This window comes from Typopeltis vanoorti, chromosome 9 (assembly GCF_054136105.1).
Source record: "Typopeltis vanoorti isolate ZY-2024b chromosome 9, IOZ_Tvanoo_1.0, whole genome shotgun sequence".
In the NCBI taxonomy this organism is placed as follows: domain Eukaryota; kingdom Metazoa; phylum Arthropoda; class Arachnida; order Uropygi; family Thelyphonidae; genus Typopeltis; species Typopeltis vanoorti.
In genome coordinates, this window is record NC_143557.1 from 69268671 (window position 1) to 69289584 (window position 20914).

Here is a 20914-nt window from a genome sequence, read left to right on the forward strand (position 1 = left end):
TGTCTATTACTGAAACTTTGAATTGTATATAACCTTACTCTGTCCTCATATGTACTAGTCCAAAGGCATTTATCATCTTGGTTGTATATTTATGTATGCTCCAGATGATGATCTTGATATGAAGATTGAAACGTCGGGATAATAAAAAGAGTTATTATAACACGGTTGTAGAATCCATAATTTTGAAAATGAATGCTGATCACCATGTGATCAGCATTCACACTAAAAGAAAAGAAACGAAAATGAATTGGTTGTAGAGAGTTTTTTTCTCTTTTTTACAAAGTAAATTATAATAGACAAGAAATTATGTTCTTGTTTTAAAGCCAAGCACAAGCAAACAAAGCTTAAGTTGCGGCATCTCAACAACTAGATTACTTGTATATGGAAGTATATGACTTCACATCAACTGTTGTAATATCCCATGATGCTAAGGCAACTGATGTGAATCAATTCAGATATGTATATTGCTATGCATTATGAGATACAAGAAGCAAAATGTCACCATATTATTAGAATACTCCAGATTAGATATAGATGTACAAAGTTTTTTTAAAGGTTAAAGCTGGTTTGAGTTAATGATTTCTCATAATGCATAGTAATCTACACATCTGAAAGGAAGTGTGCTGTGCATTATGAAAGAGTATAACAAATGATGTTAAGTCATATGCCTCAATATACAAGTAGCCTAGTAATGAAGATACTTAATGTGCAAATTCTGTTTGCTCACACTTGGGTAAAAAAATTAAAGCAAACTATAATTCTTGTTTATTATAATTTATAACTATCTGATTATAACTGATTCAATTCCTCTGAACCCAGGTGACCATATCTAAGTATAATAGTCAAGATATGGTCTTATCAAAGCCTTGGGAAGGGGGGGGGGAATAACTTCCTTATTCTGCAAGTTAGCATTTTCTTCAACAATACATCTGATGTGATAACCATTTTAAACAATGTGTCCGTTAAACTTCAACTTTCTGCCCACAACCATTCCTATGATAATATTACTTAAGGAAATTAACAACATATGCTATGTTAAAAAGCTTCAACACTTCCAACATTTTGGCAAACTCAAACTGGCATCATCATGGAACAACAAACAAACTGATATGTACTTGCAGGCACTACACTGGGCAAGTATGACTAAAGAAGAAACAACAAAGGCAAGTCTACAGTCCTAAAACAGTGCACCATAGTAGGGTGGGATAGGTGTCTTGGCTGTACAGCTGAAGAAGTTCTGAGGATAAGTTTTTCCTATTTGAGTTTGTTCCTATGGAGTAAGGTGGCTTTCTTTCCATAGTATCTTGTGGTGGATGTCCAAGGCATGGCTGGCAAGCCCTGAGTGGCAGAACTGGATATAGTCTTTTTGTTTGGCAATTCTAATGTTGGCTGTTTTGTCTGTTTGTTCCACAGATTTTGTCAGCTGTCCTGTTATGGCTAAACAGGCAGGACAGCCAACATTAGAATCACCAAACATAAAGACTACATCCATTCTGCTACTACAGCCATTTGGGGCTTGTCAACCATATCATGGAGAAAGGCAACCTTAGTCTATAGGAACAAATTCAAATACGAGAGATGTTTCCTGGAATCTGCCTCGGTCTTAAGGAACCACTGAAACTTCAATAAATTTGGTTATATAAAACTGCCTCAAATGTAGGAAACATTTACCTTGAGAACTTTAGCCAAACAGCTAAAAACACCAATCCTAACCCACCAGGGCGCACTATTTTAGGACTTTTTTTTTTGACTGAGCTTTGCTGTTTCTGCTTCAGTCATACTTCCCAATCCACTGTTTGCATGTACATATTGATTTATTCTTGTTCTCTGAATGGCAATTTGACTCTGCCGAAATAGACTAGCATTTCAAAATCTGACAATTTACTACTTTCCACATTTATAAAGGTTATTCTTCAATGGTTAATTTTTCATTTACTTATCACAGAGCAATAAAATTTTTGTGGATTTCTCTTTGCCTATAAGGCTAACTGCTTTTAACGGTCTAATTTTGCTTTCCTTATTAGGGTAATTACTTTCTTATCCTGCTCTTGATCATCCATTTAACTGCCATGCAAGTTATTCTCCTAGGCATACAGTCTGTCATAGATTATTTCAGATATTATCTGACTATTCTCATGCACAGCTGCTGCAAGCCACCTTCCAAGTTTATCAATATCTCACTATATAGTTCCACATATATCCTCTACTTAGATTGTATGTTTGCTCTTACCTGCAAGTATATGTTGATAGATGAAATCACCCATAACGATAATTCTACTTGTATCCATAAGATTTATCTGTGTATAGCCTTCTTCAGATGAGCCTGGCCATAGCAGCATCCAACTACACATTTTATCATATTAACTTCTACCGCACATGAAGCAACTACCTTGAAACCTGTTACTGTATTACACATTTCCACCTCCAGCATTTGGGATTTCTACTCAGGTTCGATTTAATGCCTATGCAATAATCCCCAAACTTTTTTTATTCTGCTTGTCCTTCCTGAATATGCTATACCATTCTGTTCTTAAAGGATATCCTTTTCTGTCAGCCAGTTCTCACTAATGTCAATGATTTTTGGTCACATATTATTCAGAATCTATATATTCCTGATTTTTTGGATATCAGTGAACAAATACACAATAATCTACATGATCAACTAGAGTTATACATATTCAAATAATCTTCAAAACCTGACTGATTCAAATAAGCAACCTAAGTTCATTCTCTATCCATTGCTTTCCTTGTCTAACAAAACTAGTCCCATCATTTTCATAGTTATCCCCTCCATATCTTTCTTTCTTATTTCTCACAAAGCTGCCCTGTGACATACAGTTTTCTCATTTATATTCACTCATTGAAATATTTACTTATATTTCAATGAACAAAAATTTCTTTGAGTACCTAGCACCATTAAGTGCTACCCATACACGAGTATAAATCCTTTTACCATCAACATACATCATACAACAATATACTGTATACTATTTCTCCTGCAAAGTCTGCACATTGAATCATTAACAATTATGGCTCTCCATCTCAGTTCACTCATATCATACCTTGACAACATGCTTACAACTTACTATTTTGCTCTTCTTTTTAAAGTCTGATTCAATAGCACTTTTCATATCTTCTTCCACATACTATGCTCATCATCTCTTTTCAAATAATTTGTTCGGACTAATACAATCATCATTCACTTGTTCTAACTGCTTGCCTATAGCCTCAGTAATTCTTCATTCTCAGAAAGAACTTTCATTATTCACTCATTCACACTCTTAACACATAATCACCAAATCTTTCTTGAAACATGACGGGAGAAACCCCCAGAATTTTTAATTTTCTTGCTAAGTCTACAAAACTTCTAAACAGGACACATACTGAATAACACAAGAACACAGTAAATGAATTATTGTTACTGAAATTCAAAAACAAAAATGGTGTTATCAAGAGTGATAATCACAAACTGAAATATTTTTTTTAAAGATGATGCAGTCAAAAGAATGTCATACTCAAGTTAAATTCATATTAAATTCAAATTTAGATAGTTTAATGTGAAGTGGATGCATGGTATTCAAAATTGCATCTTGGTTCACTATCAGCAGTCATAAGTAAATTTCTATATTCTTTTTATCTCCCTTTCAGGGGTCCTATTTATCAGATGGTCTGTCTGCTAAGCACAAGTTGCTTGTAATGGCTATTGTTTGCATGTGCCTCCTCTTAGCAATGAGAAAATCATTTAGTTCTACCAGCACACAGCAATTCACAAGTACATGGCAGGAATTTGATGATGATGGATTCCTATACACCCATAAACTGAAATATGTCAAATTGTTATTTAAGTTATTAGGGATTTTGAATATGGGGATGTGTAAGGTAGAGAGTGATTTCTTTAGTATTATGATAAGGAAATCATAGTCATGTGGCATTTGTATTATGTTCATTCTCTGTCCCCACCTCCCCTCTGCGTGAGTGAGCGAGTGGGGGGGTGGGGGTGGAACTGTTACTTCTAGTGTAAGGCTAATATAGTGCTTTCAGATTATGCTAAGCAGATATCATCAACCAAAACATAGTTACAGATATATGTGAACATTTCATACCAAAAATAGCCATGATTCCTGATATATCAAACTGTGAGTATATTGTGTTCAATATTATAGTGTTTAAATTTTTTGTGCAATATTACGATGCTTCATTTCTCTACTGGTGAAAGAATCAGGGAAGGAATAATAATATATCTGATTAAGTGCAAGTCTCTCTTTTTTTTTTCTTTTTTTTTTTTCTTTCACCGTTAAATTAACCATATGCAGCTAGGATAAACTTCTGAAACTGTTAATTGTGAATAATCAAGCAGGTTAACTCACAGCACTTTATTCATTTAAACTTAATGCTGCTTCTACATGTTTTACTAATGTTTTTTTAGCTCACAGCATCATCTGAAAGATATTTAACACAAATAAAAAAGATCTTAAACATTTCCAACAGCCATTATTTTTATAAATTTAAAAATATTTGATTGGCAGTGTAGCCACAGGTATCATTAAAGTACATAATGTGAATTCTATACATTGGTGTGCAAACTTTGTATGTGATTGCTGGCATAAAGTCAAGAACAGATGCCATAAATAAATTTATTATGAATCCAGATTAAGTGAATAACTCCTTTAACAAATTTGATGAAAACCAGCAAAAAAACCTATGAAAACAGATAAGAACCATATTTTCATTCTTGGTGGTGGTGAACATGCAGAGAAGAATAAAAGTTTTTGACCAAAAAAACTATGGAAAGGATTAACTTCAATTGGGTTTATATAGGTCAAATTTATTTGATCTATACAAACCCAATACAACTGTATTTTAAAAAAAAACAGAAGAACACACACATCACACACATGGAGCATGTATGATGTCAATTGTTGTTATGTAGGAATGTTCTGTAATTAGCAGCAAGATTTCACTCTGGCAAGCTTAAAGATCTTATGAGGGTCTTCCAAATATCAGGCAGAATTAATCCTTGGTTTCTATTTAAGTTTAGAACAGATAACTATTATGGCTTCTTTTATGATTCGGGAGCGAAAATCTTCCTCTAAGTAGGGCATGGAGCTTTTTTCCCATTCTATGGTATGGTTTGTCCTGGAGAAATGATGTGCTAACCCCGAATTGTCTTCTCTGTTATTGTTTATGTCTCCTACGTGTCCTTTTTTCTGATTTCCAAACTTCTAGAGGTCTGACCAATATAGTTTAATCTGCATGAACAGGGGATGTTCTAGATGCCGGCATATTTGAAGAAAGCATGACTGTCTTTCGAAGATCTTAAGAATTGGCGGATAGTCTTTAAAGGTTTAAAAGTCACTTGTATTCCATAACAGTAATCTGTTCTAAACACAACTTAAATAGAAACCAAGGATTAATTCTGCCTGATATTTGGAAGACCCTCATAAGATCTTTAAGCTTGCCAGAGTTAAATCTTGCTGCTAATTACAGAATGTTCCTACATAACAACAGTTGACACCATACAAGCTCCATGTGCGTGATGTACGTGTTCTTCTGTTTTTGCAAAAAATACAGTTGTATTCGGTTCTTCCCTTCAAGAACAGTTTTAGTTGTTTTGTATCTATTATTTTTTACCCTGAAGAAGCCAAACAGCTAAGTTGGCAAAACTTGTCGGTATTTCTTACTTAGTTTCAAATAAATTTGACCTATATAAACCCAATTGAAGTCAATCCTTTCCATATAGAGAAGAAGTAAAACATTTCACCTATTTAGGCAAAATTTTAGTGATAATGGGGAAATTAAATTTTTTGAAATAGACAACAGAATAAGCAAAACTGGTATTGTAGGGAATCAGCTGAATAAATTTATATGGTATAAGAGAGAAAATAGCAAAAGCACAAAACTACCAGCACTAAAGAGAGAGTACAAACCCCTTTTAACTTATGGATGTGAGAGTTGGATTAAAAATAAAAGTTTATCAAGTATTATAAACCACAGGTAGAAAAGTTCTGAGACATTAGGGGAGTGAACAGATATACCATCAGTGGCAGAATCATGTTTAAAATGAAGATATTAGAAAGGATCTTGATCCAAAGGAAGACCAAGATCCAAGATCTGCATGAACTGATATTTTTGATGATCTGATAAACAACATATCACTCTGGAAGAAAATGTTAATATGTAACAAATAACACCTTTCTTTTAAGGTTACATGGTGATCAGCATTCATATTTACGAATTTAGGGACACAAAACAGACGTGTTGAAATGATTATTTTACTTCATTAGTAAAATAACACTTGACGTTTCGACCCCTGTATTGAGGTCATCATCAGAAAGATACACGTGTATAGGAAACCAAGCTACATGCTCTTGCACTCTATAAAGGTAAATTAAATCTATGCTTTTAAATGATCTTTTTTTAGCTTGACCTCTAGTGATGAAAAAAAAATAATAATAAAAATAAAATAAATAAATAAAATAAAATAAAAATAATAAATATAATAAATAAAAAACTACAATAAACTCTGCTAAAGTTCTCCTGTACTAAAATTCTTCTGGATTTGTACAGTTCAGATTGTTATACTATGATTTTCTTCTGGACTTGTACAGTTCAAGTTGGTATTGAATGTTGAGAGGAAAAAAAAACTTCACCTTGTATTGAGATTTTTCTTTGGCTTGTTCTGGTTGATATAAAGGTTGCAAATGGTTCCTCCACATTCTTGGAATGGTTCTTCTTCTTAATCCTCTTCACTCCACCAGGGAGCATAGGTCTTCTGTCAGACTCTGTTTTAGGGACTCTAGAGCGTGTTGCTCAAAGTCACATCAGCATCAAATTCCTGCCATGTACCCTCAAGGGGCGTACAGGATATGACAGTACTACATGAAAAAATTACATCATTACTAACTTCCTATCTACAATTTTCCTACAAATCAGTCTGTTACTTGTCAAGACTCCAACATTATCAGATCTTATATTTCTATCATCTAAGGCACTTTGTACCGTATCAATCCACCTATATCTTGGTCTTTCTCTGGGTCGTTTTCCTGCCAACCTGGCAGAGAACACTTGTTCTGCTAATCTTTCCTCTCCCATTCTATTTAAATGACCATACCACCTGAGATTAGCTCTGCTAACGCACTCCTGGATGCTGACAATGTCAAGTTCTTTCCTAATATCCTCATTTTTAATATGATATTGCCATTGATGTCATCTGTTCACGCTTCTAATCTTTCTCAGGACTCTCATATCTGCGGTCTCTAGTCTTTGGTCAAGTGTTTTACTTCTGACCCAGCTCTCAGATCCATAAGTTAAAACTGGTTTGAACACTGTCTTGTATACAGCTAATTTAGTGTTCCGACTAATTTCTCTCTTACTCCATGGAGTAAGAGAGAAATTGACTTCCCACCATACCAGCTTTGCTGATTCTGTTGTCTATTTCTATATTTAATTTACCATCTTAACTAAAAATCATGCCTAAGTAGCTGAAATGTTTTACTTGTTCCACAGGTTCTCCATTCACAACACAGTTGAGATTTTCAATGATTCTGCCTATTTTCATTGTCTTTGTCTTTTTATTGCTGACCTTCATACCATATCTATTACAACAGCTATACAATTTAGTCAGAGAATCTTGCAGACTTGTAGCGGATTTATTTAGAAGTATAACATCATCTGCATAAAGCAAAGAGCTGACATTAACATCTCCAATTTTGATATCATGTTTAATACCACTTTCCTTCATAATGTGATCCATATAGATAATGAATAACAGAGGGGATAATGTACATCCTTGTCTCACACCAGATTTAACATTAAACCATCTTCCTGTACTTCCTTCAATTCTAACTGCTGACTTACAACTCAAATAAAGACTAAGTATTGCTTGATATAATGCCCCATTGACACCATATAACTGCAGCGTATTGAATAGCTTCTCTCTTGGCACCTTGTCATATGCCTTTTCCAAATCGACAAAACTTAAATACAGATCTTTGTTATATTCCCATGCTTTCTCGACTATTTGTCGTAAAGTGAAGATCTGATCCTGACAGCCTCTATTTGGCCTGAATCCAGCTTGTTCTTCACCAAGCTTTTCTTCCACAATTCTTCTCAACCGTTTCTCAAGTATACTTGCATAGATCTTGCCAGGAACACTCAGTAGGGAAATACCTCTGTAATTCTCACATTCAGTTTTATTTCCCTTTTTATATATGGGTACTATGAGAGCTCTACTCCAATCATCAGGAATTCGTCCCTCTGTCCAGGCTTTCTGAACTATGCAGTGCAGCCACTGTAAGACTTTTATACCACCATACTTCAGCATTTCTGGTCGAATATCATCTACTCCTGCTGCCTTTCCACATTTCAAGCCTTTGATGGCTTTTTCTACTTCAAGTATGGATATGTATTCCTGACTGCATGCCTGGTCAGTGTTTTTTTATCACTGTGCTGTCATCACTGCTTGTTTCATTTAGTAGTTTTTCAAAATAATTACTCCATACTTCAAGGATATCTTTTTCTCCTGTTTTCATGTCACCTTTATCATCTCTAACTCCTTTTACAGCACTCTTTCCTCCATTCCTAAGCTTCTTCAACAACCTCCAGAATATTTTGCCGCCTTCTTGATATTTATTTTCTATATTCTTGCCAAAATCCTCCCATGACTTTTGTTTAGCTAGTTTTACACACTGTTTAGCTTCCTTACATTTGTCTCTGTATTCTGTAAGAGTAAAAGCTGACTTATTTGCCAAGAACTTTTGATATGCTTTCTTCTTTTCCTTCACTGCCTCTTTAACTTCCTGTGTCCACCAGGGAGTTCTGATTTTTTTTATCCTTGCACACAACCTCACCACATGCCTCTCTGGCAGAATCAATCAATGTTTTATTCAGAGTTTGCCACTGAATCTCCAAGGCTTGATTCCTGTTCTCAAATTCTTTCATTTTCTTTTTCAATAATCTTTTATTTTAGTCTACAGTTCACATCTGAGAGCTGCTCAACTTTTATTCGCTTTAAAACTTTCTTACATGTTATTCTTTTCAATATGAAATTCAATTTTATCCTGATCAAGACTAAATAGTGATCACTTCCAATTTCAAATCCTCTGTACACTCTGGTGTCCTGCACCAGGGAGAAAACATCACTATCAACAATAACATAGTCAATGAGACTTTTCTTATTCCTAGCCTCTTCTCTCCATGTGAATTTGTGCACATTTTTATGTTGGAACATGGTGTTAGTAATAACCAGTCCATGTCCTGAGCAGAAATCCAACAGATATTTGCTATTATTATTAGCTTTGCTCTTTTCTCCAAATTTTCCCAAAATAATTTTGTATGTCTCACAATCATTTCCTACTCTGCTATTTAGATCCCCAACAAGGACCAACTTTTCCTTTTTTCATTGTGTCAGTTGCTTTTTCTAAACCGTCAAAAAATTCCTCCACTTCTACCTTAGTAGAACCTTCTGTGGGACCATAGGCACAAATAAGTCTCATTGTCCAGTTCTCCATTCTCATATTTGCCCACATTACTCTACTTGAGACTGACTGCCATTCAAGAAGATTAGCCTCGTATTTTGTGTTGAATACTATGGCTACTCGTTCTTTTCCTTGATTGTCATTGCCTGAATATAACATTTTGCATTTATTGCTCAGAAAGATCTCACCACCAGTTTTGGTCTTTTTTGTTTCAGTCACCCCTATTATGTCGATATGGTACTTATCTAATTCCTCAGCTAGCTCGATTTCTTTGCCATTCAGGCTTCTTACATTGATAGTACCGATCTTTAACTCTGGTGATGTTGAGTTGGGGTTTATTTTCAGATTTGTTCCAGTAGCTGACTTTTCGCTGTTCGCCCTGGTTCCCTGGCGAAAACAACGGGGGCCTTGTTTAACCGGGCGACGCCCCAGCCGGCATGAAATTTTGTCATGTTGTACCATCATTTTTTATTTTGGTTTTTTATTTTGGTTTAATCAATAAGAATACAATTTGGTCGGTTAAATACCAAATTGCCAGCCCTTCCTCGTTCATTCAGTATCAAAGTAGATACCCAACAGGGCGCACCATGAGAAGGTGAGGATTAGACATTAGGTCAGAAGCCCTGGTCGGTTCTCCGCATTCCTTTAAAGGCTATGTGGAGGTCTCCTCTCAGTTAAAGAGCTTTGACCCTTAAGCACCCCTCCTTAAGCTTGCTCAAAGTCTTCCATATAAAATGGTAGGTCATTCCCCTTCCTACATAAAAAATACACATTTCATAAACAAAATTAAAAACATTCCACTCAATGCCCAAGATTTATTAGTTAGCTTTAACATAACTTCTCTTTTCACCAATTTCCCAATCAATCATAATATCTTGCTCCTACAGAACATATTTCCACATGACATAATGGCCCTCTTTGCCCATGTACTCTGCTCCGGATATTTCGTGTGGCAAAATAATTTTTAAATTCAAAAAGAGGTTACAGCCATGGGCTCACCACTTTGCCCCAATAGCTAACTTTTATATGGAAGACTTTGAGCAATGACCTCTAGAGTCACCATGTCTAAAGCTCAAAGTTTGGCTCAGATACGTCGACGATATTTTCACCATTTGGCCCCACGGCCACGAAGCACTAAATACATTCCTTAGCCACCTGAATAAACAACACAAACGCATCCAATTCACCATTGAAATGGAAAAAAACAACTCTCTTCCATTCCTAGACACACATTCGTCATGTCTTCCCTCAGGCTGGCTCTCTTTCTCAATCCACCGCAAACCTACACACACAGGCCAGCCATTACACAAAAATTCTTATCACCACCCAACACAAAAACTAGGGGTCATAAGCACCCAAACACAGAGCTCAAACTATTTGTTCAAATGAACAAGCTCTAAACCAGGAATATGAGATTATCAACCATACATTTATAAAAAATGGATATATTAAAAAAACTATTCACAAGATCCTCCACAGAGATACCACTAAAAACAAAAAAGATTTTAAGAATGCTATTTTATACCTTATGTTAGAGGCATTTCTGAAAAAATAGACAAATACAACATCAAAACCACCTTCAAACCCCCGACAAAATTAAGACACCTACTCAGTTCTTCCAAAGATCCTCTTCCACACCTAGCTCACCCAGGGATTTACAAAATACAATGCACCTGTAACCTACCCTACATCAGGGAAACATGGCGAACCATCCCAATTAGGAAGGACAAACACAAACGACACATTAAATACCTCCATTTTGGAAAAACCGGCCTTTCTGACCATGCACTCCAAACATACCACAGAACTGATTGGTAAGGTACCAAGTCCCTACACGGCACAAAAATCTGGTTCGAGAGGAAAGAAGCATGTGAAATGCTCAAACATAATCCAAATCTGAACAAAAATGGTCTAACCATTCCAAGAATGTGGAGAACTCATTTGCAACCTTTATAGCAACCAGAACAAGCCAAAGAAAAATCTCAATACAAGAAGACTTGGTGAAGTTTTTTTTTTTTTTTTCCCCTTAACATTCAATAGCAACTTGAACTGTACAAGTACAGACGAAAATTGTAGTATAACAATCTGAATTGTACAAATCCAGAAGAATCTTAGCACAGGAGGACTTTAGCAGAGTTTTTTTGTAGTTTTTTTATTTATTTCATTTATTTATTTTCATCACTAGAGTTCAGGCTAAGTAAAAGATCTAAGAAAAAGGCTAAGGAAATTAAATCTATTATTAACATAATAGATTTAATTTCCTTTATAGAGTGCAAGAGCATGTAGCTTGGTTTCCTATACACATGTATCTTTCTGATGATGACCTCAGTACAGGGGTCGAAACATCAAGTGTTATTTTACTAATGATAAGTAAAATAATCATTTCAACACGTGTGTTTTGTGTCCCTAAATTTGTAAATATGAATAATGAAACATTTGTGTATTATTATTTTTTAACATTAAGTGAGGGTATATTTCATGAAGTGATCATGTTACCTCAAAGATGAAATATAGAGTGTAACTATCTCTGGTGTCCATAAGAAGAGGCCTAGATGTCAGACTAGATAGACTGAAGACTACACAAAGTTTATTCCATAAACTAAGTTTGGTTTAGGACTCTTACCCTGATATTAACCTTAAAATAAATGAATAGAGATTAGTCCTTAACCTACAGGAAATAGTGAACTCAGAACAACTGTCTAAAGAGTTGGCAGAAATAACATGTAATTTCCCAAATACTAATAAATCTGGTTGCAGATTTATTGCAGAATCTACCAGTAACACTTCTACATTTTCTCAAAAGGAGATTATCAATCCAATAACTGAGTCAACATTAAAGCTTGTGAAATGGTTAAAGATGCTTTGAAAATTACTGCAAGTTGGTCGTATTTTGTGCAACATAATGATCTCCCTGATGAGTTGCTCTAGTAGGAATGAAATGTTATATATACGCATAATTTTTCATTTTCAGAACTGTGTTTTTTGTAATATGTCTAAATGATTAGGCATATTGGGTACAGTTATTATTTTGAGTGGCAGATCACTGGTGCAGAATGGAGATAGATACTCTCTCCCCCCCCCCTCCTCCTGTGTGTGTGTATGCATAGATAAATACATACGTGTCTGCAGGTAGGCACGCACCCACATGCACACAGAATTTAATTTGAATTCAGAATAATGTTAGGATGTTTTAAAATTGTGTTTCTGTGTGTGCGTGCATGTGTGTGTAATCTATGACAAACACACATGTATTGATGCTCAAACATGTGTTTTTCTTTCTTTTAATGGACAATGGATATGTACTACTTTATTGCTGTACTTGTTGTTAGTTGTGATGACATAGAAAAGTAGCATGACTGCACATGACCACGTGTCATGACAATCTATGGTCATCAGCAATTAATTAATAGTTAATATATATTAACATCACATAATAACTTACTCTGCTTTCATTATCCAGGAGGACAAATTCCGAAGGCTGAATAGTGATCAATGTATCTGGTACTGTGTGATGCAATTTATCATCTAATGGAGAAAACATTGAAAGAGGAGAAAAAAATTGAATTAGCATGTATTACAATTCATTAACTAAATTACTTCATATAATTTTATTACTTGTTCTATACTACTAAGATGTCGACAAGTAGTGTAGTGAAGATGAACCTGTCATGATAACATATGCACCAGCCCTATTAGAAATATCTCCATTTCCTAACAGTCATCACTAAACAATGAGCTAAAAACAATACAAGATGACTTTTTAAAATTATAACAATCCTTGAGAACACAATGTAATTTGAATAACTGAAGTAAAAATTTTAATGAAACTTCTGCAAGCTATCTGGTAAAAAAAACTTCACAGAATGCTATTTGAATCACACTAAAAACAAGTGATACAAGAGTTGAAAATTTGAAGATATTGTTCTCTGTAGGTAAGCTGCCAAAATGAAAGCATGTTATTTATGAATTTCCACATAGGTGCAGAAGGTGCTGAGAAGCAGTTCACTCTAAACAAAATGTTTTAAAGTTTACACATCTTCGAGATATATGTTTCTTTACTAAAGAAGATGCAAGTTAAATATACCATCCTACAAAATGTTATGGAAGACTTTTTTTTATTTATTTATTTATTTTTTTTTATGTGACTTCCATCCATAAAAAGTTGGGAATCTGATAATATGTTATTATTGTAGGTATGCTTTATTTTTTTAAATAATCTGGAAATCCTCCACTAGATACCAAATATGGAATCTCAGTGAGAGAGGTTCTGCTCAGTGGTATGGTGAGCCTGTCACCGAGTAATGAGTTAAATGATCCTTCGGATGACTCACTGATTTGGTGATCTGAGGGATCACCTTAGTTTTTGAAGAAGGGCCAGCACTTAAGCTTGTTTCCCAAGGAGTAGAGGTTCTGCTCATTTTGGCTGGTTTTCTGTCCTGGAGTGATTCAGGTCCAGAGTAATGAGATTAGTAGGGATCCTTTAGTGTCACTCAGTGAGATTTAGAGTGATCTTGTAGATCACTCAGAGTTTTTAGAGAAGTATTTCTGCACTGAAAACATACCTTGGAATTTTGGCATGTACTTTGGTTTTTTTTATCTTTAATAAATTTAATTTAATCCTTTATCCAAGTGTAAGCAAACAAAGTTTGTGCCTGAAGTATCTCCAGGACTGAGGCAACTCGTGGTAAAGGTGGACCAAGCTCTCATCACTCCTTGTCTCGGTATCTCCTGTAATGCAAAACACATCTCCTTGCAGACATGTATAATGCTATGCATTAAGGGAAGGGCCACTACCCAGACCAGTTTTGACCTTTATTGAGGTCTCGTCACTGGAAGCCAGAACCAGAAGTGGTGATACTAAGGCAGAAGCAATGGAGAAGTCACATTTACCTGTACGAGTTGCCAAAAGGTGCATCACCTTATTATTAAATTACTCTGGATTTAGAGAAAGATGTTGGAAGTTTTTCCCCACTTGGTTAGACTACAATAAATTTAGTTTAATCCTTTATCCAAGCGTAAGCAAACAAAGTTTGCATCTGAGGTATCTCCAGGACTGAGGCAACTCGTGGTAAAGATGGACCAAGCTCTCCTTTCCTTTGTTTTTCACTCTTATATTTTCATTTTATTTTACTGGTGCTAGAAGTACTTCCACCCACACTGGGTTATTTAAGTAATTATTAAGATTGTTAGTAGTCCAGTTAATATCTGCATTATGGGATTACTTACAGCCACCATTTTATAGTAGCTCAGCTACTATAAATTCATTTGTAGAATTGTTCCTATATCATGAAATTATTTAATTTTCAGTCTTGCGATTGAATGGCTTCTCTTATAATCAAAAGCAAAGGTTTTAACCCCCCTCCTGAAATAATAGCACCAATTCAATTCCTTCAAGGTTGCAAACTCTAGGAATTGAAATTCAAGGATGTGAAGAAGTGAGACAAGTGACTAAGATTTTAAAAGAGATAGTAGGGGCTAGCAAGATTTATTCTTTCAAGTCATATGACAGAGGGAAATATTTAATTGAGTTAAAGATGTGGAAACTAGGGATGAACTACTACAGGGTTTTACATTCCAAGGTAGCACTATAATTCTTGTTATGGTAGGAAGCCAGGTTAAACAGTAAAAATTGAAAGATTTCTAATGGAATATACAGAAAATGAAATGGGGTAAAATCAGTAACATACAAAATGATATATCAGATGAAGATCCAAACTGGTTTTCTGGTAAGGACACCTTCACATGGCTATGAAGCTGTCCATAGCAAATTTTATCAACATTCAATCTTGGAGGAATTGAATTGGTACAGCAAGTTATGGTGAATTATCCTAGAGTGCAGAAGCAGAGTGTGTGTGTGTGTGTGTGTGTGTGTGTGTGTGTGTGTGTGTGTGTGTGTGTGTGTGTGTGTGTGTGTGTGTGTGTGTGTGTGTGTGTTCTGTGATTCATATCACTTAGGTGTCAACTGACTAAAAGGCAACTATCCAACTGTTCTCGGATCTTCCAATTCCATCTAATTAAGATGGTGATTTCAAACAAACTATACTTGGTAAACAAAAAAAATCAACCAAAAAAAAAAAAAATTGCCCTAAAATCCCAGAACTGCAGGAACCACTTTCCCAGTAAAATACAAAAGGAATAGCGTTAGCTGAAATTAACAATAATGAATCTAGTATAATAAGGTGTTGCTGAATAGAAATGAATGGATACAAGACCAAAGGCAAACAAATAAAACTGTTATACAAGGAAAGGAGAAATTGGAGAAGAAACGGAAAAGCAAGCAAACATCAAAAGAACTTCATATGCAGACAAGATCATTAAAAAAGAAAAGATAAATTAATAAAAAAATTGAGGATAAACAAAAAAAAAAAAAAATAAAATAACTAAAAAAAAAAAAGGGAACAAAATCAAAAAGGACAAGAAATGATAAAAAATGTACAGATGGAGAAGCTTGTAGATTGTCAAATGACTCCTCAGGCTCAGAAGAGTTTATGATGAACCAACTTGTACTGATAAAGGGGAAGAGAGAGATACAATTAAAGAAAACATGAAGTTTACTGATGCAAAGTTTTCTCAGCACAATTATCATCTAAATGAAAAGAAAATAACTAGTTTCCAAATCAACAGTAGCCATGAAACTGGCTGTAAAAAAACTGGCAAAGAATTTACAAAGCAGGCTACACAACTGTTCCTTCACAGACTGAAGAGCTTATCAGGTTCATCCAAAATCTAAAGTTAAACAAGAAGCTGTATGAAAACTTATGCTATGCCATAATATCCAATTTTTGTTTCTCCATATGAAAACTTTAACAGATAAATATCAGTCTCTCTAATTGGAGCGTTTGAAGATTTGACAGGACTGGAATAGGGGATTTTTATCCCCTCCCCCATTATTCTGTAATATCCAGAGGGATGCAGATGGGAGAATCTTGACAACAGACTGGACATACTGTGGATGTGTAATAAGGTTCATAAATATTTATGATCCATCCAATGGAACAGTGGGGGAAAAAATTCTTCCAGGAAATGCAGCTGTATTTATATGTTACCCACTACATCATAGCAGCTGGAGACTAGACTGGAATTGAAAACCCCATAGTCAAAATAGGAATACATCCCAGAAGTGGAAAAGTGGGATATGCACAATTAAAAGTATGTCTTGACTATGCTCAACTAGCAAACACATGGAGGATTTGCAACCCCAATCTCCAGGCTTATACCGAATCAAGATATCGGTTCCTGCTTTGAATTTCACAACGAAAGGACTATCACCCAAATCTGTGTGCATGGTGAAGCCATGTCTACCACCCAAAACATCCCTGGCACCTTTCATTGGGAAATTATAACTCTTGGAACATTAATGGCTTTCCGTTAATATCCCAGGATCTGATGTCTAGTGGCAGAAGTTCACCACGAGGCCTAAGATTTATTCTCCTCATTCCAGTTATGATGTTTAATTCTTTTCTCCTCTAGAAGACACACACCACGTAAATTTGTAGCAAGCCATATCATCCTCATTCCAAAAGCTAATAGGGATAATATCTTAATCAACAGCTGGAGATTTATTGCTCTATCTTATACTAACTACAAGATTTTTCCACATTATCAATAACAAGCTCAGAGTAGGAATGAATATATAATTGAAAGCACAAGCATATGGAGTTCCAGGCTGAACAGTAGAATTTAATCTGTTTCTGCTACACAATCTACTCTGCCCAGTCAATGTGAAAAAGCAGCCAATGGCTGTGCTATCAGTGGACCTTGCTCAAGAATTTGACAATGTCTGGCATACCTTTCTGTTCCACATCCTCCAGCAAATTGGTGTGGGCAAAAGGCTGCTATATGTTATTAAAGGAGCCTATGCCACAATTCAACTACTGGCCTCTTAGTTAATGGGTTCCTATCAGACCCAGTCAGAATTTAAAAAAAAAGGAGTCAAGCAATGGACTAAGAGGTTGCCCTCTTAGTCCATTGCACTTTGAGGGATAATGATTCCGCATACATCTTTTTTAGTATTTTGGCAAAATCAATGGATTAACTGCCAATGATGACAAGACAAAATTAAAAATTCTCTTCGGGATAACCCCTAAGTGAGAGAACATCTCACTATACTTGGTATTTCCTTCTCCACTAACCCAGTATGACCTGTTCAAGAACTTATAAACAAAAAAGATGAAGCCTTAGAAGATTGAAAAATTGAGCCACATTCCTTTTCTTCTAAAGCCCATAGTACTTAAAATGTTCCCTGCTCAGTTATATATAATAAATATTATAGACATTACAAAAGCTGAAGGAAAATGCAATGATATAGTAAACACCTGTGCAATTTTTTCAGTCCAGCCAATACCAAGAAGTTAAAAAGGAATTTCTTCAACTATCAAAGAAGCATGGATGCTTTAGTCTTCCAAATGCTATTTCTGCTATTTAAGCAATACAGCTTCAAAAATCCATAAAATATTGGATCAATCACACATGTGCAGACCTTCTTCAGTACTACCTGGGTTTTCATCTCCCGCTATTTGGAGTAAATGATTATAAAGGTACAAAAAGCTTGAGATTGTTCCTGAATACTACCAACATTCTGTGCATAACGCTAAGATTGCTACTCCGTTCTCGCAATTGACATTTTTTCCACTAATAAAAGCAAAACTTGGTATAAAGAAATCTTTGGCATCTTTTGCCAAGAACTGCCACAGTTGGGTACTGAAAATAACACTTGGTTTCATAACTTACTGAAATTCCAAAGATACTGTAACAGGAGGAATCTCGTTTGGAGAATTGCATATGGTCACCTTCCAGTAAATGCCATAAAATGGAGGTACTTTAACATTGGAGTCCAATCGGTTATAGATTAAAAACAGCAGAGCATGCATTCTACAGCTGCCCTCTTGCCCTGCGTATTATGTTATGTGTTGGGCATTCCATTATTTACATCAGAACAGGTTATTTTTTGAAGTACCCTCCACCTGCCAGCAATGGGAAAGAATTTTTATAATTAATGAATTAAAATACCACTTATGGAAAGTTAGGAAAAAATGAATTTGAAAACCAGCAATATGATATACCAATGCTTTACAATATTGTATTGTGGAAATTTTATTGTCTCCAGTCATATGATGTTTGTATTTAGACTAGTTGGTGTAGACCACCCACAGTATGTAATATTTATCAGGGGGGGGGGGGATAAAATTCTATTTGTACTATTAAGTGTTTTAAATGATTCCATCCTCTTAGTTCACTGTGGTCTTAGGGATCAATTGTAGAGAGCAATTCCAGGCAGAGAAGGCCAACTCAAGGTAGTTAATTGAGATAGCTACCTTGAGTTGGTATCAGTCATCTCTGTACTTTAGTTTCAATTGGTCTTTTGGTTGTTCAGCTGCATGACACTGGTGAAAAAGAAATAACCTTTGGCTACATTATGATATAAAGGAGTTCTGAGGCCTCCCCCTCCTTCCCACATACTGTCCATCTGTCTTTTCTTTCTCATAATACTATCCGGCTCTTTTGCATTCCTATACTAAGTATTCTAATACTTAGTATAGGAATACTAAGATGACTTTCAACTTTTATTGAGAATACTCAATAAAAGTTGAAACTGGCCTTAGTGATGGCCTTTCCCATAATGCATAACATTATACACATTCAAAAGGATGTATTCTTTGCATTATGGGATACTAAGGCAAGTAAAGAATGTGAAGTCATTAGCTTCTATATATAAGTAGCTTAGTTGTGAAGATACTTCACATGCAAACTGTGTTCGCTTAAACTTGGTTAAAGAATTACACAAGAATATAGTTTCTTGATATTTTTAATTTAATTTATAACCAAGTGAAAAAATGTTCTACAAGTTGAAAACTGTAATGGCCAGTACCATAAACTGCCAATATAGGACACAACTATCAAGAATCTCAATACAGGAGGCTTACTGCCACCTATAATCTTTCTCACTGGAAAAACAAACTCAGATAAAAAGCATTCTCCATTCAACCTTCCTACTCCTGCACACATGTTGGCTCTAGCATTCCACCAAACAAACTCAGATAAAAAGCATTCTTCGTTCAACCTCCCTACTCTAGCATGCCACCCATTATTGCAAGACCCAGAAGCTAAGGATGATTTTTAAATAAATTTCATGAGAGAATAATAAAATTGCTGTTTCAGGATCCATAAAGCAGTTTTAATGTGATTCTGGCTATGCCCTTCATTTGCATATTCCCTACAGACATTTTTTCCCCAACAACATATGCCACTGCAACAGTGGCCATATATTGCACTGGCATTGAAGTAAGCTGCCACCACTCCCACTTGCACTCAGTTCTTAAGTGCAATGTGTTTCTTAGTCACATCTATGACAAATTTATATGGTTGAATATTGTCTGCATGTTTATGTTAAAATTAGGTTGTTAGGAAAACAAATGTTCTAAGATGAAATACTGAAAATCTTGTTACAGATTAGCCATATGTGATGAGATTTTTGATGATTGGGAACACTATTTTTGAACCCAATTAAGCATAATTATGTCTCATAAAGAATAGAATTCTTTTTTTATTGCCCAACTTTTTTTTATTTTACCCAGCTCGCAGTTAAGGATGGTTATTATATATAGATACATGATATCCTCGATTTTACCTTTTGGCCTGCAAAGCATGAAATATTTATTTTGCCCTTCTCAGAAAAAGTTTGCTGACCCCCTAATCTAGCATATCATGACAAGATGAGTAAATTTGCCTTCTTAAGTAGTCAGCAAGCTTAGTGTCACCTTTGAACTTCCATTTCTTTGGCAAGTTACCATTTCTTGCTTGAGAATGTTTAGCTGCAATACACTTGACTCATGCTACAACAAACATTTAGGGATTCACAAGAATAGTTTATTTTAGTGGATAGTTTGCTACAGTGAATTTCTTTTGTCCTGCAAAGGAGATCACTAATAAAAGAAATTCACTATAGCAAACTATCCACTAAAATAAACTATTCTTGTGATCCCTAAATGTTTGCTATAGGCTGCATCTATTTTTCTGAAATGGAAGAGGAGGGTGCATCTTGTAGCTACTGTTGGGACAGTGGGAATTCAATCCAGGTTTGGATTCATTCGTATTTTTGCAGAAATCCCCCCCCCCCAAACTGTCAGTGTGCTACTTATTGAAGCAAATGCCCAACATGTTTCACTTTTTTTTTTTTCTGAAACAGATCATCAGGATAAACCTTTACAGCACTAAAAAATACAAATATAAAAATTAAACATCTAGAACTTATTGAAAAAAGTTGTTTTTTTAACCAATTAATAATTCAAGCTAAGAAGAGTTAAGAATATATAAACTTTGATATGCACTAGCATGTAGCACATAAGAATATATGCAATAAGCTCAATGAATTACAAATTATTTTTGTGAAAGTCAAATTCATTGCCTACTTAACAAAATGATGCTTATGCAATAATATA

The 20914-nt window shown here is 35.1% G+C and overlaps 1 protein-coding gene across 1 annotated transcript in view; it reads right to left on the reverse strand.

Annotated features, from left to right (window-relative positions):
* LOC150103130 (uncharacterized) overlaps positions 1 to 20914 on the reverse strand; it is a 607032-nt gene that overhangs the window by 125922 nt on the left and 460196 nt on the right. Inside the window, exon 25 of the mRNA XM_090397550.1 lies at positions 12919 to 13001. Within this exon, the coding sequence (XP_090253676.1) occupies positions 12919 to 13001 (83 nt within the window). The remainder of the gene's footprint in view (positions 1 to 12918; positions 13002 to 20914) is intronic.